Source organism: Crocuta crocuta, unplaced genomic scaffold (genome assembly GCF_008692635.1).
Source record: "Crocuta crocuta isolate KB4526 unplaced genomic scaffold, BGI_CrCroc_1.0 scaffold26, whole genome shotgun sequence".
Lineage (NCBI taxonomy): Eukaryota > Metazoa > Chordata > Mammalia > Carnivora > Hyaenidae > Crocuta > Crocuta crocuta.
In genome coordinates, this window is record NW_027532249.1 from 4779526 (window position 1) to 4804531 (window position 25006).

The 25006-nt window shown below is 42.4% G+C and overlaps 1 protein-coding gene across 4 annotated transcripts in view; it reads right to left on the reverse strand.

The window, feature by feature from the left end:
• The window catches only part of PTPRM (protein tyrosine phosphatase receptor type M), a 588144-nt gene that overhangs the window by 88331 nt on the left and 474807 nt on the right, over positions 1–25006 (reverse strand). For all 4 annotated transcript variants that reach the window (XM_077778076.1, XM_077778074.1, XM_077778075.1 and 1 more), the window contains one exon: positions 10469–10556. In XM_077778076.1, the coding sequence (XP_077634202.1) occupies positions 10469–10556 (88 nt within the window). The remainder of the gene's footprint in view (positions 1–10468; positions 10557–25006) is intronic.

A 25006-nucleotide genomic window follows, 5' to 3' on the forward strand; every position in this document is an offset into this window, starting at 1 on the left:
GGTAGTTCTACTTTTAATTTTTTGAGGCTTGCTCCATAATGTTTCCATTGTGGCTATACCAATTTATATTCCCACCAACACAGCATGAGGGTCCCCTTTTCTCATATGCTTGCCAACACTTGCAAGATAACAGCCATTCTCACAGGTGTGGGGTGATATTTTATTGTTGTTTTGATTTGCATTTCTCTGATGACTAGCGATGCTGAACGTTTTTCATGTGCTTGCTGGCCATCTGTATGTCTTCTGTAGAAAAAATGTTTATTCAGATCTGCTGTCCATTTTTAAATTGGATTGCATGTTTGTTTTGCTGTTGGGTTATAAGAGTTATTTGTATGTTTTGGATATTAACCCCTTATTGGATATATGATTTGCACATATTTTCTCCCATTCAGTAGGCTGCCCTTTCATTCTGTTGATGGTTTCCTTTGCTGTGCAGAAGATTTTCTTTTCTGATAGTAGAGCCATTTGCTTATTTTTCTGCTTTTGTTGGCATTGCTTTCAGAGTCAGATCTAAAAATCATCACCAAGACCACTGTCAAGGAGCTTACCACCTACATTTTCTTCCAGGAGTTTTATAGTTTCAGGTATCACATTCAAGTCTTTAATTTATTTTGAGTTAACTTTTATATCTAGTGTAATATAGTAGCCTAGTTTCATCCTTTGGCATATGGTTGCCAAGTGAACAAATATAAACACCACTTATTAACGAGACTCTCCTTTTCCCATTGTATATACTTGCATGTTTTGTTGTAAATTCATTGACCATATACATATGGGCTTATTTCTGGGATCCCTATTCTATTCCATTGATCTATATGTCTGTTTTTATGTCAATACCATACTCTTTTGATTACTGTAGCTTTGTAATATAGTTTGAAATCAGGGAGTGTGATGCCTCTAGCTTTTTCTTTCTCAAGACTGCTTTGGCTGTGCAAGGTCTTCTGTGGTCCCATACAAATCTTAGAATTGTTTGTTCTATTTCTGTAAAAAAAAAAAAAATGCCATTGGAATTTTGATAGGAATTGCATTGAATCTATAGATGGCCGTGGGTAGTATGGACATTTTAACAATAATTCTTCCAATCCATGAGGATGGAATTTCTTTCCATTTATTTGTGTCTTCTTCAATTTCTTTCATCAGTGCCTTAGAGTATAGGTCTTTTCTCTCGTTGGTTACATTTATTCCTAGGCATCTTAATCTTTTTGATGGAACTGCAAATGTGACTGTTTTCTTAATTTCTCTTTCTGGTGGTTTGCTGTTAGTGTATAGAAATGCAAGGGGCATCTGGGTGGCTTAGTCAGTTAAGCATCCAACGTTGGCTCAGGTCATGATCTCATGGATTGTGGGCTTGAGCCCTGTGTGGGGCTCTGTGCTGGCTGCTCAAGAGCCTGGGAGCCTGCTTCAGATTCTGTGTCTCTCTCTCTGCACCTCTCCTCCTTGCTCGCTTGCTCTCTCAAAATAAATAAACATGAAAAAAAAGAAATGCAAAAGACTTTTGTATATTGCTTTTGTACCCTGCAAATCTACTGTATTCATTTATTAGTTTTAACATTTTTTTTTTTGGTGGAATCTTTAGGGTTTTCTATATGTGAAATCATGTTATCCACAAATAGTGAGAATTTTACTTTTTCCTTTCCAATTTGGATGCCTTTTATTTTTATTTCTTTTTCTTGCAAATTGCCATGGCTAAAACTGCCAATAATTTGTTGAATAAAAGTGGGTGGGCCTCCGTGATCTTTTTCCTGATCTTAGAAGAAAAGCTTTCAGTTTTTCACCATTATGTAAGCTGTGGGCTTGTCATATCTGGTCTTTATTAAGCTGTGGTATGTTCTTTCTATACCCACTTTATTGAAAGTTTTAATCAGAAATGGACGTTGAATTTTGTCAAATGCTTTTTCCGCATGTATTGAGATGATAACATGATTTTTACCCTACATTTTGTTAATGTGGTGTGTCACAATGACATGGAGCCATCTTTGAAGCCTTGGAATAAATCCCACTTGATTATGATGTATTTATCCTTCTACTCTATTGCTGAATTTGATTTGTTAATATTTTTTGAGGAGTTTTGCATCAAAGTTCATCAGGGATTTTAACTTTTCTTTTCCATCCTTATATCTGTACAGTGTAGCATGGGGGTTAGGATCACAGGCGTTGGGAGTCCGAATCCCTGGGTTTGAATCCCAATTCTGGCACTTTCTAGTTGTGTGGCTTTGGATGAGTTATTTAGCTTCTCTGTGTCTTAGTTTCTTTCATTGTAAAATGGAAATAAAAAGAGTGCCTACCGTAGAGAGTTTTTGTGAAAACTGAGTTAATATGAGGAATGCATTGGTAAGTGTTTGGCACATAGTGAGAACTAAGTAAAAGGGAGCTGTCACTTGTATCGTTATTGCCAATAATTTAATTCAAGACCTGATAATATTTCACTCTGGCCTCCAGACTTTTCCTTCTCTAGGAAATTCATGCTGAGAGCTGCTTTTCTAAAACACAATTTATTCTGTCCCCACCTAGTTCAAACCATTCAAGGATATCAACAGGGAACTGATCAACAGTGGTCTCTGTTGGGGAAGATCATTGAAAAGATGTGATCAGCGGATGTCCCATGAGCTGGTCCGGGGCACTGGAAGTTCCTCACCCATCTCTCCCTTACCTTTTGAATGTGGGTTCTGCTTGTCTTTCCTGCTCCCAGAGGCTACTCCAAGGACACAGTCTTGAGATAGTGATATGATGTTGAGAACACTTGTGCAGTATACGTGACTGAACATAGTTAAGGCCTTTTCATAAACCTTTAAGATTTGGCAGGTAGATGCGAGGACCCACTTGCCTTGCTGCCGTCCAAGACAAGGCTTGTATGTAAGTTCCCTTTACTTGTTCAAACTCCCAGCTACCATCCTAGAGTGCCCTGCCTCTTTCTTTGGTCTCTCCCTGTCCTCTATGTATGGGAGCTGGTTTCAGATTACACCCAGGAAGCTCCCAAAAGGGTTGTGAAGCAACAGTCGTCTAAAACAATGGAATATGATACAATCACTAAAAGTATTATATAGCTTTAATTTCCTTACCTGGAAAGATCTCTGTGACAGATTGTGGAGTGAAGAAGAGCAGGTAACAAAGCAGCGTGTCTCGTAAGAGTCTGTTTATGTGAAATAATTGTATATGTGTGCAGATATGCCTGGTGGGATAAGTGAAGGATGGGTGGCATTTCTGCAGGGTGGGAAAATTTGGAGTGGCATTTATTTTCATCTTGATGGTTTTGTGTTTCACTTTGTGTACACAGCTTATACTGTCTTTATCATCAGAAATGAAACAATAAACTTATTTTTACTTAAACAATAAAGCCAATGACTTCAAGGCAGAGAACAGAAAGAGATGAAGGAAACAAACAAACAAAAATGTTAGTAGGGTTTGAACTAGTGGGTGAGGTTCTGAGTAATTTTCCCAACTTTACGTTAATTTTTCTGTGTAAGTTTTCTTGAATGTGTATGAATTGCTTTTCTAATTGCGGGATAAAAGATGTCTATTTAGCCATCAATGGTTGGAATATGATCAAAACCTAACTAATGTTTATATTATAATCACAACTCAGTGTCAGCCCATCATGAAAGGGAGCAAACTGACATTTTGAGAAAGTCTGCATAAAGGCCTTGCTGTTATTCTTCTCATTCCTTTCAAAAAAGCCTTTACTGTAAGAAATAGGGTAAAAGTCATATTTTTGGGTAAGAAACAGGCACATAAAGACCTGGTATAAAGCATAACAAGCCACTGCTCACTACTGAAAAATTATAATCTGCTGGTGCTTTTCCCCATTTGCATATGCTTATGTATACATGTGTGTATGCATTTATGTATGTGTATTTATGTACATATGCAGGTATGCCATGTGGGTACTTATGTGTGTGTATGCATGCATTTATGGATGTGTGCATTCATACATTACAGGTGAGGTAACTAGACAGTTAAAGCAGGTCTCTATGCTTTACTCTAAGTCCCTAAAAAGGGTTGATTATGCCCTTTTTCTCACATAGCATTATATTCAAAACACCTCTGAGTAGCTTCAAGTATTTTAACATTTTCATTTTAAACACAAAGGATATGGGTAATAGCCTTCCAATTGTAACTCGTCTGTAATTAGATATTACTACAGCAGCAGCAGTAGAGTGTGTCACCGATAATATTTCACCTCCAACCACTTCTCTCTTTCTGCTAAATATTGATGACATATTTAAGGTAAATCAGAATCACAGTGATTTAAGTAACATATGCCCTCTGAGAGGAGACTCAAAATTAATTTTAATTACAATTGATTTCTGCAAATAATGGCTTTGCTCCTCCGGTGGTGACATTCTTGCCAAGGATGGCTGCTGCACTGGTTTCGAGGTGCAAGATGCAAGAGCGACCAGTGGCAGATGGGAAGGGCTCAGCGCCCTACCCCTGAAAGACCTGTAGGCCAGCCTCGTATCCCTACTTGTGCCTACCACCTGGACGCTCAGGCCACGCCAGTGCTGAGCACCAAACAAATAGGGAACCTTTGAGTTTAGTGGTAGGTGGCTCCATATTAATCTTTGCTCTTACTGTTGGTTTTATGTGTTACTTAGTCATGCCATGTTTCTTTTCATCTAGACCCTCTGTCAGAGACCCTACCTCTTTAATCTTCAGCATCCTGGCAGGACCCCCCCTGACTTTTATTTTGCCCAATTCTTCTAGATTTTTCTCTTTGCTTTCCTAAACCTGGTGTGTCGACTGGTTTCACTCTTATTCTCATCCATCTGAATGTTATTGTCAAAAGCGCTCCATGCCGGCCCATACTTATCCAACGAATCCCTTGTTCCCACCATCCTCCCTTCACCTGCCTTTATTCCTAGACTGGATCATGACAGTAATGGATTCATCAGCAGTGAATCCATTGTGCTGGAGAGGCTCATGTGTTGGAGAGAAGCATACTGCTGTGGAACAAAACCCCGGAAGAGTGGTCTTCAGCATGAGCATCAAGATTGGGTTACTTGTTAAAAGAATTAGGTAGAATAGATGGGGTCGAAGGTTTCACTCTCCCCTTAGATACCCTACTTGAGCCGGGAAAATGGAGGAAGAGGGTGTGGGTAACACAGTGAGGATGAGAACCAAAGCCCAGAAGGGACCCCCTTCAAGGAGCTGCTGCTCCTCTTGTCACGTCCCCACTCATTGCCTCCTCACCCCCTGCCCACTCCATTCAAAGCACCATTTGCTAATTTCATGAGTAATTCTCATGTTGCTACATCAGTCTTCACTGCACTGGATTCTTCAACAGGACACTACTGATACCCTGTCTTCTCTATGAGACAATGCTTCTTTGTACATGTCAGGCAGTATTGCCTCAGCCTCATTATTTCCCATTACTGAAGCTCCTCCAGGCTGTAGGCTCTCGTTGCCCTCCCTGCTTGCTCCACAGATAATGTTCTCACACCAGCGGTTTCAACCACCATTCTACGCGCCAAGATTCAGTAGTTTATATTCAGGCCCAGACCCCTGTCCTTTGGGTTCCAGAGCAGTCTATATAACTGCCTACTGGGCATTTCATTTGAATGTTTTGCAGGCATCTCAAGTGTATCCCCAGGTCCTCAGATTTAATTCATACTCTTTCCTTGCTACTGCCAACATCATGCCTACCCCTGAGTTCTCTGCCAAATCTGCTTCCCTTCCAGTGTTACCCATTGGAGTCCATGGCCCATCCTTCCAACTTGTCTATCCACCCAGCTGTCCGTCCATCCATCCATCCATCCATCCATCCATCCATCCATCCATCCATCCATCCTCCTGTGAGTCAGAAACAGAAACATCTCTGACTCCTCGGTGTAGCTTACCCCACATCCTGTCCATTCCATTTGATCAATTACTTCTCCTGAATCCATCTATTTCTCTTCTTTCTAGTCCACATTATCATTGCTTCTCACTTTGGCTACTGAGAAAATCTCTTAACTAGGGTCCCCTTCCAATTCATTTTTTACTCTGCTGTCAGATTAAATTTCCCAAATGCAAATCTGATGCACAATCCCTACCCCTCTCCTCAAAAAACCCTTTGATGAGGTTTTCCTTTGCTTTTATAACAAACACTAAAATCCTAAATCTTCCCTAGAAGGTCTTGCAGGTCTGGCTTCCATTTCCCTCTACCCCTCACTGACCTGCCCCCAACTCTCACCCTGTCTACCTCTGGCCACCTGGCCTTCCTTCAGTGCCTCAGACTCCAGGGGTCCCCTTGAGAGGATCTGTTCATGTGATGCACTCCCTATCTGCAACATTCCCTTGCTCTACTCCTTCATTCAGTGGTCTTTCACTTCACATTCTCCAGAAAGCCTTTTCTTACCACCTGAACAAGCCAATCCTCACATGACAGAGTCTCATGGTATCTCGCCCCTCTTCTTTGTGGCCCTTAACTTTATTTCATTTAATTCCTTTGTATAATCACTTAAGTCTCTCCTCCCCGCTCCTTCCCTGGAAAATGTCAGTTCTTCACATTTCCACCTTTCCCCTTGCGCCCCCTCACCCTACTCCAGTGACACGGGCCTCCTTGCCATTCACAGCACCGCACCACACCACACTAAGGCATACCTGCCCCCTCAGGGCCTCTGCCTCCACCTGGCTCCCTTCCTCACCTATCTCAGGCCCTGGTGTACATCTTAACCCCTCACAGAGGCCTTTCTTGACCACGACTTACAAACTGCAACTTCTGCCCTAACACATCTCCTCTCCTTGCGCCATTTTCTCTGTTACACACCTCACTTTCTAATATACATATTATACTTTACTTAGTTTACTTAGTGACTTTCTCTGTTGCCCCTATAAGAATGTCAAGTGCTGTACAAGCAAGGAGTTTTGTTCTGTCCCCTGCTCTTTCTCTGATACCTAGGATAGTGCCTGGCATGAAATAAGCACTCAGTGATATCTGTTGAAAGAATTCCTTTAGCACAGCACAGAGCCTGGCACATGGCAGACCAATATGTCTTTGTTGAATGGACCCCAGAAAGGGAGGAGGAAGCCTCAGAAGGGGCTGCAGATTCTGGCTCCTTATCGTCAACTACCAGTCCCCAGAAAAGACAACCCCAGGCTCTAAGCCCCCCACCCTGCCTTAGCCAGGAGATTTAGTGTGTCTCTTAAGCTCAGAGTTAATAATGAGTGGGAACCTCTGAGAAAATTGGGAAGGTTGTTTTTGTGGTGTGGTGAAGGGGGTATTTGTTTATATTTGGAAAGGGCTAGCTCAGCACATTTAGAGTGTAAATAAGGGAAAAGTTTAACTTAAGATAGCAAAAGCCAATAAACAGTTTCTAAGCACAATTAAAACCATTTTATATGCAAACGATGTTATAAAACAATGAATGTGATCATTAGGAACACTTCTTATGGTTCTCTGAAAAACACTAAGGAGAAATTCTAAGATAGTTGACCGAACCCCCATAGTCAGTGGTCATTCCCAGGGCCTAGGTGCTAGGAAACAGACTTCTTTATCCATAAAACTGACTTTTCAACAATTGTATCATTTCTTAGGGTGCAGTAGGGGGTAGTAATACTCTTCCCCAAGCCTATAAAGAAACAACTGATACAGTTGCATATGGAAGCAGGATTTGGGTAAGTATTTATTTCATAGGAGACTATAAATTTTTATTTCAATAATGTTGGGAGGCAGGTTAGGCCATGCTTATCTTTTGTTCTGTTTCTCTTCCACCCTATTTTCCAATGTGCTGGCCGGTGCCCTCCAGCAAGCGGTCCTCTAGACCCGGCAGGGAGCGGACCGTCACATTGGCTACTGCCTTTCTCACACTTGGCCCATTATTAAATGTCCTCTGACATCCTGTTCTCCTCAGCACCCATCCAGAGCTAGGTGACAACTAATGATAATAGGTTAACAATTAATACATCCATGAGACCTTGTCTCCACAATAGACATGAAGGTGTCAAAAAAGAGCTTCTCGGAAGACCCTTAATAGTGGCAGCTCTGGAATTTCTCTACAGGGGCTGCAGAGGTCAGCCTGGGGGGGAGGAATAGCTTGGAACTACCTTTGAATGGCAGGCACACGGTTTTTACTTAGTTGGTATATTTATTTGGGGCGGCCTAGGGAGACAACGGGGGGAGGGGCTAAGGTCTCCTTAAGCTGCCTCTTGTCACTGACACTGGCCCTTGCAGACCATGATGCTAATGGAGAAAACTTCAAGAACGGTAGGAAGCTGGTGGGGACCAACCATCTAACCATGGACTGAACACTGGTTATAAGAGCCATTCTTGGGTTGGAACCCTGCCTCCACATCTTATCAACCTAACCTTTCACTGTGTCTCAACTGCCTCACCTGTAAAACAGATACAATCATATTACCTGTTTCATGGTATCATTACAGGGAGGAGTTCACATGAGTTAACAGAGGGAAGTGCTTAGAGTGGTGGCTAGCACACGGGAAGTGCTCAACAAGTGTTAGCGTTTCTTATCTTTTTCATTGATCATTCAAAAATATTCCTCAAGTGCCCACCAAGTGCAGGTAGTAGGCTCTGCATCAGGAAGGAGCAGGCCCAAAGTCATACTGAACGGAGGCCAGCTGGCTCTCGGAGTGCACTTATACCCACACTCATCGACACTGTCCTCATCTGGGATATCGCGGGGACTGCAGGACACAGGCTCACCAACACTCCCTTCCACCTAGCGTGGAGGAAGGCCCAGGGCATGCTGTGAACTCCCCATTTTATCTTGTGACCCACCCATTGGAGCTTGTTGTAGAGCTGACGGAATTCCTGCAGAGAACCCTGTACGCCATTACGAGAACTCTGGATTCTTTGAACTGTGCAAGGCTTTAGCGGCTCCCAGAGAATGTGAAGGAACTTGGAAGGATCTACATTGGTCAGCTGACTCTTCCCATGACCACTCTCTGGCAAGAAATAATGTTTTTCTTCCCTGAACCTTGACATCACTGAACCCACAGCCCAGCGCCGTGTCACCACAGGGTACTGGTGTCACAGTGCGCTTGTCACCTGCCTGGTTCACCCTGTCCTGCGGGCGGGGACATCATCCCTGTCACCTTGGAATCCTCACTGTGGGTCTGGTGTCTGGGGCTCCATAAGTGTTGGCTGGATACACTGAAGGGCAATGAAGCCTTAGATCTATCGGAAGCATCTCCCCCCTAAAAAGAACTATGACAGGGCCACAGGAAGCACGGAGGACATGGACAGACAAAACACTCAAAGCCAGTGCTTGTCACCTGCAAAACCAGTGGTTGGGACTTATGAGTGGCCAGAGGGAGAACATGGATGGTTCGTTCCTATTATGTGTAAACCCCACCCCCTCCTTTTTCACAATACAGCACCCTGCAGATCCGCACCGTCCAATATGGGAGCCGCCAGTCTCGGGCGCTATTTAAACTCCAGATAATTAAAGTTAAATACAACTTAAATCTCAGTTCCTCAGCGGCACCAGCCACATTTCAAGTGCTCACGTGGCATGTGGCTAGTGGTCCACAGAGCGTAGACACAGAACACTTCTATAGTCACAGAAGCTTCTGTTGGGCAGTCTCTCCTGTCCGTCCAAGAAATGTGAACTTAGACACATACAATGTCGCTATACTTTCACAATCAATAAAGCTAATGCATTGTTCCCTGGATTTTCCAAACATTTCCAGCTGGTTCTCTCAATAGTAGCAAGGCCCGAGCTACACGCTCCCCAGCTCTATTCTCACATTGTTTGTTTGTCTGAATTTACGTATCTTCAGAAACCGTGTTAATTCTGTTAGTACTTGTCAGTACGTTGGGGCAGTCCTGTGTGACTTGGAGCAGTTTACTGCCGGGGACGGATGGCTCCAGCCCTGGGAGAAGGAAGCTCATCAATCCACCACGCGTCTCAGCATCGTTACGGCACATTAATGAGGTTGGGCTCGATTTAGACACCGTCCGAGGCATTATGGATTGGCAACATTCAGCTTCACAGGAGCTGGGAATTTCTGAGATAGAATCCTTGCTCTTTTGCTAATGAGTGTTGTGATATGGGGACTATCATTTAACTTGTGAGTTTCAGTTTCCTGTCCTCAAAATGGGGCTATTACTGACCTACCTAACCTGAGTGTCTGGAGGATTAATGAGTTAATGCTTGCTGAGAACTCTGAGCTCCGTGCATTAAGGCTTGTTGCACATCATTATTTCTATTCATTCTCATGTAGCAGCTGGGAAACATTAGACCATTATGCTTACTCCTAAAATGCATTTTCTTCCTCAGCATTTTAACATTACCTACATTACCCAAACCTTAAATCTAAAAGTAAAACTAGCCCCACAGCAAGACACATTGACGTAGCGGGGGTATTTAGGTAGTTTTCCCTTTCTTTAATACGAGCATAACACTGGCTTTTCCAGAAGGACAAAGGCGGTAATTGCACTGTAAATTCTCACTGCGTGAGGCTGGTGGTCAATCTTAGCAGATGCGAAAAGAAAGTTATACTACAGCACAATTAGGCTGTCAACACTTACACGCAATGATATTCCCATATCTGTTCTTCATTCTGTTCTCGTCTTTCTTAGCGGAGTCCCATGGTGCAGACTGCCCTTCAAAGAAGCTCTGGAAGAAAGAGAAGAGTGACACGGAGAATTACAATTTGGTGAGGTAAACACAGGGTCTTAATGATGGAGGATGTTTTTAAAAACTGTACAGCAAGGATCAAGAAGGGAAAAGGATGTTACCAGGAATGAGAGAATGAATTAAAAACGTTCACTTTTTGTTTTCCTTTACTTACCAAATCACAAACACGGACAGGGGCTGAAGTGTGAATTCACAGTTTATCACACCATTACAATGGTGAAGTTCACCCCATCGGACTTTAATTTAATTAATTTAATACAGAAAAAAATGAACCTGTCCCTCAATGTCATCATTATATTACCATTTCTCAATATTCTCATAAGAGATGCAAAGATGTCATTTTTCTTCCAATTGCTAACTGAAAGAAGGTGATTTTTGGTTAAAACTGTAAAGGTAGGTAAGCTATGACTACATGCCTTCAAGGCTAAAATCCTGTAATAAATTCTGCCAGTTTTCTCTTCCTCTTTAATGGAGCTTAGGTGTCCATTTATTTAAGGCTTTGGCATTATTATGCCCAGGGTCTTTAATCTTCATGTTATTAGTCAGATATGTATTTTTTCTGTTCAAGTTATAATGAAAATGTCCTTTGGTATCAGTTGACAAGTGAAAAAAAGTTCGAGACTTTTATTTCTACTTCAGCTCACATTCTTTTTATCCTTGTGGAGCCAAGTATATAAGAGGAAAGGAGAAGAAGGATGGAAGCAAGAAACAGTTAGTCAAATTGATTTCTGGTCTTTGCCACAGCCACTCTTCCACTTCCTTCTTGGCACCAACTGGGAAAGGGGACGGGGGAGGAGGGAGAAGATATAAAGGTAGAGCAGATGAATGAGGGCACCATTCTGAGATGCTTCAGGGACAGAGAATGTGGTGTCAGGAACTCACACCCTCAAGCATGCCCAGGGTGGCTTTTCAAGCTCTCTCTTTAGAACTGAAGCTCCTCATCTGTCTCCCTTCCAGGGTTTGGCCATCTTGCCCATTTCAGACCACCACTGATATTTAGTGATTAGTCTGTGCTTCAATGGGACCTATTTATTATCCCTTTCTACGGGTCCAGTTCTGGCTCATCAGTTAAACTGCACTGGTATTGCTGCAGTGGATAAGACACACCCGCTCACAGGCCCCATGAGGGAGCCTCACCTCTTGGCATGTTGTGCAGACCTGACCACGCAGTGGACGGTGTTTGGCTCATTCTACTGTCTCTGCCACCAGACTGTAAGCTCCCTGAGGGCAGGGACTGCGCGGTTTCATCGCTGTCTCTGCAGAACTTATGCCTCATGGCAGGAATCCAACAATTAGCTATTAAGTGAACGAGCGATGGCCGTGTTTGGTGACGGTCTCAAGATAAAGCTTTACTCGTGTAGCTTAAGTGTGCAAGGGGCTCAAATACTGGGAAACCTGCCGATGTACAGTTTGTGAAGTCCATGCGTCTTCCTGATGTGTACCAATCCTGCTGTTACCAAATAGCTCAGTGACCATCAGAGACTGGCTGGAGAAGGGCCCTGTCCCAGCACTGAGCCACTGGTACCAGTCCCTCCATGCGACAAAGAAGCAGAGAAACCCCATTTTATAACACACAACAGTGAAAAAATAACACTGCGAACAGAAGCATTACAGTTTTAAATTGCCTGTCTTAATTTAAGGTACCTTAGTCACAATCACCCTTGACACCTTATTACCATAATAGTCCTTAACACTGAATTTATCATTTTGAAAAAACATGGTGGCAGACGAGGATCAGACGTACTATATGCCTGTAGCTCTATTAACAGAATCACACCACACATTGTTAATTGAAGGGTAAATACTGTATGACGTAGGACAGATTACAAGTAAACCCATTTTCAGGTTACTAATAAATTAAGTCAACAGAAATACTGGCAATGAAAATCACTAGTTAATTCCCTCAGGAACAGGACCATCATATGATAAAGGGTTTATTCAGACATGTAACTTCTATTCTGCTATGAAATACGCATTTAAAAATAGCTTTAGGGCTTTTAGAGTCATGCTCTTTTTCTGAATAGGGTCTTTGTTCCTCTATGAATGACAATTATTTTACAGTTGAGTAATAACTATTATCTGACTGCCCTCATAACAGTTTAATTCTACTTTGAGTTTGTCGTGATGTAAATGCCAATTTCAGTCCCCTCTGCCTTTTCCGCCCATCTAGAAGTTTTCAGGTTTTGTTTTTTTTGTAGGAAGAAGAAGAAGACAAGTCTTCCAGGACAATCCATGGCCTCTGGTGAACATTATCACAGGGCATGTGTGCGTGTATGTGTGTGCGTGTGTGTCTGACACACACACATACACACCCCTCGCCCCCCACAGAGTATCAACAGTGGATTAGTACTGTTGGACAGGTGGACAGGTACTTGTACAACTAGTACAGATAATGCTCCTAGGTCACCTGAGGCAAAGCCACATGCATCCCTTCCCCCTCTGACAAGAAGATCCTCTCCTGCGGGGAAGGCAGGCCCATCACAGCTGTTTCTTTAGCATTTGTGACAATCACAGGCCTTCCGATAGCCCTTGCTTTTAAAGCCAGTTATTGTAACCTCATGTTTTCATGTAACTTGTGACCAGGAAACAGAAACCAACAATGAAATGATAACCAATCCCCTTGCGTTTGATCATGGCATGCGGCTCAGGACACGTTTTCCTAAGGTGGGGCCCGAGTGTTATCCATTTCCAAGCACTTTGGTGCACATATTAACAGCTTGCAGATGAATGAGGCCACTGTCTCAACCAAAGCTCATGAGAGTGGTCAGGCATGGAGGGACGTCTCCCTGCTCTAAAGCTGAGGGACATGAGATTCGGAAAGAACATAACCAGCTCATAACACACCGGCCTAGGTCAGGCCTCAATGGTTTTTGACCCTTAATCCACCGCTCTTTCTGTTCCACACCTCCCCTGACAAGGACTCTGAAACCCTGTTTCTTTCTTTTCTTTTTTCTTTTCTTTTTTTTCTTTTCCTTTCTTTTCTTTCTTTCTTTCTTTCTTTCTTTCTTTCTTTCTTTCTTTCTTTCTTTCTTTCTTTCTTTCTCTTTCTTTCTTTCTTTCTTTCTTTCTTTCTTTCTTTCTTTCTTTCTTTCTTTCCTTTTCTTTCTTCCTTCCTTCCTTTCTTTCTTTTCCTTCCTTCCTTCCTTCCCTCCCTCCCTCCCTCCCTCCCTCCCTTTCTTTTCTTTCTTTCTTTCTTTCTTTCTTTCTTTCTTTCTTTCTTTCTTTCTTTTTACAAATAGTTTATTGTCAAGTTGGTTTATGAAACCCTGTTTCAATATATGTGGCCAACAATTGCTTTCCACACCTTGATCACATCTCCTTGTCTCTAAATGAAGGTTTACAAGAAGAGAATATAAAGGATGTCAAGTAAACTTCATTTACTTTTACCAAACAGGAAATTTTCTGATCGCGTAGGATAATGTGACCATGGCAGGGAAACAGCCGCAGGAGAGCAGAAATGGGAGGGTATTCTTGCCACCAGCTGCCTCGCCTTCCTATCCAGGAATTATGTGAATTCCTTTTAAGTGGAAAAATGTATTTTTCTTCCTGAAAAGCAAAGCAAAACACAACAAAAAGTGCTACTCCATGAAAATGACGAGGTGACCAGTGCTATTCATTGCGTCTTGACTCCATTATATGGACACTGTGACCAGGTCTTCCACCTTCTGGAATAGTTCTGCTAACAATTACATAGCCCATCTCCCCATGAATACATTTGCAATGATTAGAACCACAGGTTCTTATCTTTGGCTTAGAAAATAAGTAATATGCCTATGGGGAGTACAGAGAGAGGGGAAAAAGGGTTTTCTGGACTAACTTGGCTTCTGTTTCCTTTTGTTAATGGTGATGATGATGATTTTTTTTATTTTCTAAGAGGGACCCAGTTTTAAATGCTATGGCTTTTTGTGAGCACACGTTACCTGTTTCAATTTCTAGTTAGAAAATAAAGCTTTATCTATAGCTATAGAGCCATTGGGCATTCCAAGAAACTGTGACGTGATATTATAGGTCTTTTTCACTGTGAGCCCCTGCTTTCCTGGTTTGGGGATTCTAAGCAAGAACAAGCAAGAACAATAATCAAGGCAGGAATGCAGTTCACTGAGGCCCTAGAATACTGCATCCCGTCTGGTCCATAGCGAAGCCTGACACAGATATGCAACTCCAGAGGCAGCAGACATACTTCCTCTACTCCTCATTCTCCCAAGAAACTGAGCCTTGTTGACCACTGAGACCCACCTCTGTTTTTTTTTTTCCCAGGCCATGAGATGGACCAATAGTCACCAATAAACCTACCAGTAAAACACACCTGAGGAAAATTAAGTAATGTTGCGATGCAATCATTCTGTCATGTCCTATTTCACGTAATTTTTGACTTTTAAATATTTTTTTCTCCAGTTTTACTGAGATACACTTGACATACAGCACTGGCTAAGTTTAAGGAGTAAAGCGCAGTAATGGTATGAGGTTCATATCTTGTGAAATGATTACTGCTGTAGGTTTAGTTAGCATCCATGAACTCACAGAGGCACTTAAATATCTTTTAATAAATTAAGCAAATCAAACACATTTCGTATGACTTTCTTCTGTGGATTTTTTTTTTTATTTGGGCAAGGTTCTCTAGCTATCCTTTTTTTTTTTTTTTTTTCATCTTCAGGAAGGTTGAAAGTTATGTGTCCCTTTAAAATGACATAAATTGACTGTTTTGAGAAGACTTCTACCCCGAACCAATATCTTTTGGGAGGTGAGTAGTCTCCATATGTTTTATCTAGATAAAACATATCTCCATATGCGATATCTAGAGAAGGGCTGCTTCTATCAGATTTGTTGAAAGTAAAGCCAATGAGGTTTTGAATCTTCCTCGTGCTGAGAAAATAGAACTCTGTTCCCTGAAGGAATCAGAGGATTCCTGAGCACAGGCCAATGTCTGGTGTCTGTTTGGGGGGGTGGGTGGGGGGGGGTTGTTTTTGCTTACTGCCTCTTATGATTCCCTGTGTCTGAGACCAACCCTTATGTCCAAGTTCAAGTACAACCTCCAACGCCTTGATCTCTCATCTCAGAGTTTTTGTTTGACGCTTATGAACAGGTTCACTAAAATCAAATTTAACCCAAGCACAGGCGTGCTTTTGCAAAAGAGGTCCAGCGAGAGACAGCCAGTGCAATAGGTAAGGGAAGAACGGCTAAAATCATCCTGTGGCAGCCAGTGACTTCCCATCCTCAGGGCAGCTGCATAAGGACAAGCTTGGGAGACAGACGATGACAGTCCACATTCCCAGGACACTTTTTATAGGAGGAATTTAAAATATAGTATGGACATTTAGGCAACATTTAGTGTTTAGCACAGAGTTTTAATATGCACATACAATTTAACATGCCAACAATGGACTTTTTATTACAAAAAAATATTTTATGTATTTTGGGGATTTAAGTTAATGGTCTCACTGCACCTTCTGTTAGAATTTTCATAAATATACTTATGCTTTGACTCTACTTAAAATGTAATTAAAGTGTTTCCACTGACTACCTTAGCTCATATATACTGAGAAAAAGGCAGCAAACCTGGGAACGACTCTGAAAGAGTAATAGGTCTCAGAAACAATAAAAATGAAACCAGGCAAGCTCCAGTGAATACCAATGACTTCACTCTAAGATGCTGTCCTCTCCATGGGCACAGAGCAGAAGGAAATTGAACATCCCGCATACAGTCATTTTTTTCTGAATGGGAAACATGTCTTTGTGATTCAATAACCTCCTCCCCCACCCCACATACCACTATCATTTTCCAGGAGATATAATTATACATCTCAGTTGCCCACCTCAAGAGAACGTTACTCCAAAATGATGCAGTCCGTTATAAATGCCACAGCTCCCAGATATTAAAAAAGGAGAGAAAAAAAATCCTATTCAACAGAAAAGCTGCCAGGAAGAAAGGAATGCAGGTCAAGGCTGTACATAATATACAGTATGTTTTCAGGCAGTGCAGGGTTACATTTTTTTCAGAAAGCTTCTGAAATGGAATTTTCCCTCCCTTTCTCATATGAATAAAACCAGGCACATAAAATGACTAAAGCCGTCACCCTGAAAGAAGGAAGATGAACTCGCTGGGGCATGCAAAGTCTGTGAACTTTCTTTGTTTTCTGTACATACGTCTTCTTCTGGTTCTCCCAGGCACTGCATTTTATTAGGGCTGCATAAACCATTTATTGCTATCGCACAAAAGCAGCTGAAGACGCCTAAAACTGCCTGATGGGCCATAGAATGGAGTGCTGATGGGAAGGTGGCCCCAAGATGTGCCCCTGTGTGGTCTGCAGTCACGGCCATTCTCCAGTGTCCTGAACAGAGGCCGCTGGAGGGAGCATGTGATGCGAATTTAAAGGCAAACGAGGTTGGGGCAGGGTAAAAGCCAGCATCTAGACACACAAACTGTGTTATGGTATAACCAACTGAAATCTAAATGTGAACACTGCTTGGTATTTTTAAAGAAGCGGCTGATCAATCTCAGCACTTCAAATGGCCTTGTGTTAATGAAACGTAGTCCAATTCCCAATTTTGCAGAATGTTTCTATTTTGCAGGAGGATCCGGGCATGTGATGATCTTGGCAATTGTCATACTGCCTTTCTTTACCTAACATCTCTTTCTCTTTTGATCATGGAATTGAGGTTTGCAGCCTGAAAATATTATATGATGTTTCCATGCCCAGAAACAGTCAGTAAGCAGAGGCTAGGACCTGGACCCCAGGCCATCTGGCTTTGAACTCTGTGCTGCTCCTTCTTGGCCACAAAGCTGGCTGAGAATATGTGGCTTTGTGTCCACTCATTGAGCTGGCACACAGCATTCTGAAGTCACTCTGGTCGTGGGTCATAAGCTACCAAGCATTTCTGGTTTCTGCTCTTTATGGAATAAACTTATTCGATTACATACAGCTCTGCGCCATCTGCACAGCGATTTCCTCAGAGGATGTGAAGCCATGTGCACTCCGGAGGGATCCTCAGTCTACCTGCTTTTCTTGAAATGGACCCAATGTCAATGTCACTCTTTACTTTCCACCTTTAGAATCACTGCGGTAGTAAGCTCGTGCTAATGATGGGACATATCCCTCAAGTGTATGGAAGCAGAAAAAAAAATCTGACGATCACTGATCAGGCAGCCAGAGAGAAAAACCACTCTTGAACTGAGTGATGGAGGAAAAGTGGGGACAATCATAGCTGCACAGCACTGGCTCTTGCTGAACCTTCCATGGGCGGGGCCAACAGCCCATGGAATTACAGAGACTGAGGCAGGTAATGCAGCTTTACATTTTTTTTAAGTGTTTATTTTTGAGAGCGAGAGAGAGTGAGAGCGAGAGCGCGCACACCAGAGTGTGAGCTGGGGTGGCAGGCAGAGAGAGAGGGAGACACAGAATCCAAAGCAGGCTTCAGGCTCTGAGCTGTCAGCATAGAGCCGGATGCGGGGCTTGAACTCACAAACTGTGAGATCATGACTGGAGCCCAAGTCGGATGCTAAACTGACTGAGTCACCCAGGTGCCCTATCGTGGCTTTAAAAGGGGGACTACCTTGATATATCTAGAGTGCTGTGTCCTGCATCCTTCTTCTCTTTGAACTCTGGAAGAGAGCTTCAAATGATAAAGTTCTATGTTCCTGGCAGTGCCCAGCAACCCCTCCCATGTGGGGTGGCTTCTCTGGGATGGACTCCTGTCCCGCCTGTCCTCCCGCACACATGATGAAGCTCACACCTACTGATGATGTAGAGACCGTTTAGAGTTTCGGGGAGTCCCTGATTCCTGGGCACTTGCCCTCAAAGGGGCTCTCAAGGGCTGGCCACAAGGAGGACCTTTCTCAGTTTGAAACTCCAGGGCTGCTTTTTCTGCAGATAGAATTTTTTCTAGATGGTCCTGATAGGGGCTCTGCTGCTTACACGGAGTGAAGGCAGGCGTGGCGGAGGGATTTTATAGCACTGTTTAATTTAGTATAGATAAAGTCTACTTCTTTGACTTGGGCATTGCCTATCTCTTGATCATGGGGGACACCATAAAATCAATCAATTTTGTGAAGATTCTGGAACTGGGGCCAGGCTCTGTCCTCACTGCATTACGCTTGCAAGTCCAGGGACACCACGGTAATTGGATGGAGGTCAGGACAGTGATGGCAGTGAGCGCCCTGTCACAGAGAGGACTGCTTTTTTTTAAAAGCAGGTGAAAGCATCCAATCCAACCGCTCTGTAGTGTCTCTAAATCACTGTGGGTTTGAGTCCTTCCTCCAGGATTGCCACCCACAGTTCAGAGAGAGAGCGAGCAATTTTCATTTCCGCTCAGATGCAGATCTTGCTGGGGTGTGAGATGTTAATACCTCTCCAGAACTGTAATTTCCTCTACATCTGCACCTGCCTTGAAAGAGTGATTTGTCAGGGAGCCTGGGCTAAAAGCGCCCAGATCTTCAGAGATGAGCAAGAGTCGCTCTTAGGAGAAAGGAATCTCTAAAACACCGAGAGAACAACGAGTTGCTTTTGTAGAAACCTTGCTGCTCCTTTCCTTCTGAGACTGTGAGAAAAGTTGAGTTCTATTTATCTCTTGCCTGCATTATTACAGTAGCAGCTTCCTGCCTGGCTGCTTCCCTGCCCACCAGTTTATACACTTTCCCCAGAGTCAGTTTTTAAAAACACACTTGGGCACCTGGCACTTTCTTACTTGAAAACCCAGCCATGCCTTCCTACTGACAACATGGCGGTCATAAGGCTGCAGAAGACTCCACACGTGCACCAGCGAGCGCTCAATCAGCATGCTAGCAATTACTGATCACGTTCTAATATTAAAGCTTCAGGCTTTGATGGCAATAAATCCTTAAACTGACTTTGCTGCCTCTTTTGTTACTGTCTCTCTGACAATCATCTTTTCCATTTTTTTTCCCTCTAGTGGTCTATATTTTTCCTCTATGATTTTACAAAGTATATAGAAGTGGGGTGATTACTGTTTTGTTCTTGCTCCCTCTTAAAAAAATTGAACATGTTTTTCCATCTTGTTTCTTGGAGAGCTGTGCATTTTAAAATATCCACACCTAAGACATCATGGCACATAACTCCATCAAATGTGCCTGAAAATCTAAGGATACATTTTTAGATATGACAGGTTTGGAGAATAAGAGTAGTAAAAAAAGAAACTTTAATGAGAGGTTTGTGGCTCTCTTTTTGACATCTATTAATTTATAAAATCTACCAGCACAATTCCCAGGTTCTTCCTGCAGTACCTAAGTCATAGCAATTAAAGATAAAAAATTTAGAAGGGAGAATTACTTTAGAAATTTGGAAATCAAGGTTAGAAATACCTTTTCAAATAGTTTACTGAAGAATAACTGCATTTTAGTTTATGCTGTCAAAAGTTCAATGTCTACTCTTAAAAGCAAACATTTTTATTGAAAATTATAACGCATGATGAAATTATAGAGTCCCAGCTGTTTTCCTTTATTGACTGATGTTTGGTCAAACATCATTTCTTAGTGAAGACTGGGGACACTATCACTTTAGAAGTCCGCAGACTACTGCTTGTGAGGGAAGTCTTAGCCTTCGGCGCTAGTCTTTCCAAACAAAGTCAAAACAGTGAGCCTGCACCAGGCACAGAACAGAGATCCTGGCATGGTAGAAGTTTCTAGGAGTTGCTGAGCCCTACCCCTTACTCTTCCACCCTGAGAGACAGAGCCACTCACAGCCTCCATGGGGAATCCTGAAAGAGCTACTTCATCTCTCAGAACAGATCAAATGTTATTGGATACAATCATCTTACCATTGACCTTGGGTGGAATGCTTTGTTCATCTGACTGTATTCCCTACAAACTGTTGTCATCTCAACATTCAGGTGAATTGGGATTGGGAAGTTGCAAGTAGGTGAACATAAAGATGAAACAAGAATCTTGGGGCGCCTGGGTGACTCAGTTGATTAAGGATCCGACTCCTGATCTCAGCTCAGGTCATGATGTCATGTTTCATGACTTTGAGCTCAAGTCGGGCTCCATGCTGTCAGTGGGGAGCCTGCTTGAGATTCTCTCTCTCTCCCTCTTGCTCTGCTCCTCCCCCATTCACTCATGCTCTCTCTCAAAAATAAATAAGTAAACACTTATTTAAAAAAAAAAAAGAACAAGAAACAAGAATTTAGAAGGCAAGGGATGCTGGTGGAGGAGTCAGCCTCAATCCATAAGTTCTTACCAATTTGAGTCACTGTGTACCACCTTCACTATTTCCCCCAACCCCTCACCACTTTAATTTATTTAAGGATTTAAATTTAACTCTTCTATATTTAAATACAGTACATTTATTTGGAAATGAAACTTCGTATCATTACAGTAAATGGAAAGCCAAGATACTTGCTGCAGGTAAAAATAACAGAAAAAGGAAATAGAATGAAAACGAAACAGTGGTGTTAATTTCAGCCTGGCAGTAGTGCTTGGATGTTTTCTGAGTCCTTGTTGGGTGAGAGAGATGGAGAACACACTCTGGCTCCAAATCAAAGCTCACTGAAAAATCAGGACTGAAGAACTAACTGGAAAGGAAATCACTTTCCCACCCTGTAATTCAGTCCTGTGAGCAGACTTCCTAGAAAGGCACCTTGTACATCATTCATTGTTTGCATCTCATGCCTGGGGAGACCTCTGAACTCACCATTGATCTTAGCTCACAACCCAGGGTGTAGAAGGGGAAAGAGTATAGGACCTAAGACCAGAAGACTTGGGTTGAAGTCCCAGCTCTGACTGATTCCTAATGTGGTCTCAGCTCAGTTACTAAATTTCAGGTTTAATTTACAAAATAGAAATACTGTAACAATTAAAAAAATTTTTTTTTAATGTTTTTTATTTACTTCTGAGAGAGAGAGAGAAACAGTGCGAGCAGGAGAGGATCAGAGAGAGAGGGAGACACAGAATCCGAAGCAGGCTCCAGGCTCTGAGCTGGCTGTCAGCACAGAGCCTGATGCAGGGCTCGAACCCACGAACCGTGTGATCATGACCTGAGCCCAAGTCGGACACTTAACTGACTGAGCCACCTAAGTGCCCTGAAATACTGTAACAATTTAAATTACCTAAGAGGATGGTTTTTTAATATTAAAACCAATGAATTTCAAGAAAAAGAACATGCAAGGAGCTTGTACACATGATGTGTCATACAGCTGTCACATTACCAGTATAATGTATGTAACATGTAGAGCTTTTACAGAAAAGCACAGGGCACTGGAGCACGGACACCTGTCTCCAACCTGACCGTGAACCTCACAGGGGAGGACCTAGCCTCTGCACATCCTCAGCACTGAGCGTGTACCTCTCATATGGGAGCAGCTCCATAAGCATTAATGAATCAAGAGGTGACAATTACAAATCAGAAGATTCCTGTCATAAATTTGAATTTAATAGATTTTTAAATGTTTTATCTGTTTCTGAGAGAGAGAGAGACAGTGTTAGCAGGGGAGGGTCAGAGAGAGAGGGAGACACAGAATCTGAAGCAGTCCCCAGGCTCTGAGCTAGCTGTCAGCACAGAGCCTGACGTGGGGCTCGAACTCATCAACCGCGAGATCATGACCTGAGCTGAAGTTGGGCGCTTAACCGACTGAGCTACCGAGGCACCCCGAATTTAATATTTTTGAGGCCTGGTTCTCAACAAAGTTTACAAAATTATATGCTCATATCTAGTTTTAAATAAATTACCATCATGATTGAGAAAATAATACTGAAAAGGCACGGTTCACATGGAGGGCACTGTAGTCAGAATTTTCAAAATTCCTAGCTTCCTATAGTATAGCTTTTATTGTTGTTGTTTTTTAGAATTACAATCTGCTGAAAGGACAACAATTAGTTTAAGTGAATCAAGGTCAGATGCTAAAAGGAAGTAGCCAAAAGTTGTATTTAGAATTTGCTGATGCTTTAAAAAATGAAGATTTGGCCCCTATTCAAGGAACCAGATATTAGATTAAAACCTTGGGGGCACATGGTTCAATTTTTTTTTATTCAAGCCTACAAGGTTTGGGATTGAACTAAAAATAAGATGCTTCATGCCATTAGAAGTACTGACTTAAAATATTTTAGAGAGGGCAAGAGAGTTGAAAGCAAATTAAAGTAAATTTGAGGGTCAGTTTTGAAATTCAAACAACAAAGATCTAAGGCCCTCAGAGGACCTCTGTTATCATCCCCATCATAAAACAGAATGAACTTTCACACAATATCCAGAGACTGTTTCAGCAAAGAAAATTCCTGAAAGGGAATTTGAATATTTGCCAAGAAATGTAATAAGGAAGAAACTTTGGCTTACCAGATTTTGATTGCATAAGTATTCTTCTAGTGAAATCACAATAAACTATCATCGACTGACTGATTTATTATTTATTATGTAATTTATTATTAAATAAATTCAGTATTAATAAGAACAAGAGATAACGGTAAGAACTAGAACAGGTGACATTAATCATAGCACAAGATGGCACAGAATGCTTGCTATGTTCCAAATACTATCGTAGGTTCTCTCCCCATAACATCTCAGACATACTATTACCCATAAGAATATCGATGTTCATTCAAACACTGTTGATTCTTGGTTTACAGCTCATTCAAGCTCCCTGAGCAACCCAAAGGGGATCCAGCCCTATTGCCCAGTTCCCAGTCACCCTACCCACACCAAGAGTGCTCAACGGCACAAGGGGCTAGTGGCCACTTGGACAGTTCAGATTGCTTATAGGAAGGGTCATGCTCAACTGACTTGGCAATCCTGAAGGTAATCTCTGCCGCATGCATCCTACTGTAGGTGAGGAGGACAGAGCGGTTCCTGGGGCAGACAGCAGAATGGAGGATATCATTGTGGATCTGCCAGGATGTGCCAGAGCCCGTTTGTACTAATAAATGATAGGAAAGACTGAGAGAGAAACAAGAGAAGCTAAGAAGCTAAGCTAAACAGAAGGAAACCAAAGCACCATTAATGCAGGTCCCAGATGAGTGCTCGATAATGGCTGTTGTCAGTGTCTTCCATGTTCCAATTCTATGCGATATGATGCTGCTCTAGAAGGGGGCCTTTCCTTTCCTTGTCTTGCCTTGAAAAGTTGATCTGTTGTAACTCAGCTCAAACCCACCTCTTCTATGAGTTTTCTTCTCCGGTTTCCAAGGATTTATCTTTCTGTACCAAAATTCTACTAGTATGTGCTACTTAACTTTTTTTTTACTGATTTGATATACAACCTTTTACTGTCTTGTCACCACAGCTGGATTATATGTTGCCTGAAGACAGGGTCCATGTCCCCATTTTTAACCCACTTAGCATAGAGTTGGGTACAAAGCAGGTGGCTGTAGGCTGCAGGGTTTCTTTAATGACTACCAAAGCTAGTGACCATGGTGCTTCCAGATGTAGCAGATCATGGTGGTCCCATGATGATGGAAATATTCTATATCCGTGCTATCCAATACAATGGTCACTAGCCACTTAACAGTTACTGAGCACTTGCAACGAGGTCAGGGTGCCTGAGGAAATGAATTTTAAATTTTAATTTAAGTTAATTTACATTGAAATAGCCATATGTGGATGATAGCCACCATACTGGATAGCTCAAGTTAGGACTTAGAGGGACATACCAATGGGGCTGATGGGCAGCAGCTGTGGGAGGATTCCTTGGGGAAAATGCTCAAGGAAATCCCCTTGGCTGGGTCTCAAATTTCAAGATCTCGCAGACTTCCTGAATAAGACATGAGATTCTATCAGTGTCATGAGCTGAACTGTGCACCCCTCACCCCCAACCAATTCATGTGTTGAAGCCCTAATCCCTAGCACTTCAGAATGTGCCTATATTTGGAGATAGGGCCATTAAAGAGGCAGTTACTTTAAAACGAGGTCATATGGGTGGGCCCTAATTCAATACGACTGGTGTTCTTATAAGACGAGGACATTTTTACAGAGGGATGACCATACGAAGAGGCATCATGAGGGTGGCTATTTGCAAGCCAAGAAGAGAGGCCTCAGAGAGGCCCAGGTCTTCTGGCACCTTGACCTTGGACTTCCAGCCTCCAGAGCTTTGAGACAATAAATACCTGTTTAAGCCAGCAGTATTTTGTGATGGCGGCCCTAGCGTTCTAAAATACTTAGCACACTTCAACATGAATTGTTTCCTGTTACAGATGCACAGATATTAAAATGAAGGGACTCTGATGTGTAATCCAGAATTCCAATGTACTAGTTTAACATGGGGATATATATTCTCTTCCCAAGTGTCGGTTCAGGGCACGGTGCCGTGTGTAGTGACACTACCTGGAAAGCCACTTGTTAGGCTCAGGCAAGGTCGGTGCACACTGGGTTGGAGTAAAGCAAGTGGAATGCTTTGGGAAAAGAAGTCACCTCAGTATAGGAAACTGAGTTCTGGCAGACCTTTCTCCTGTGGGTTGACACTGAGTGCTGGCTACGCACATGCAATTTCTGCTTCTC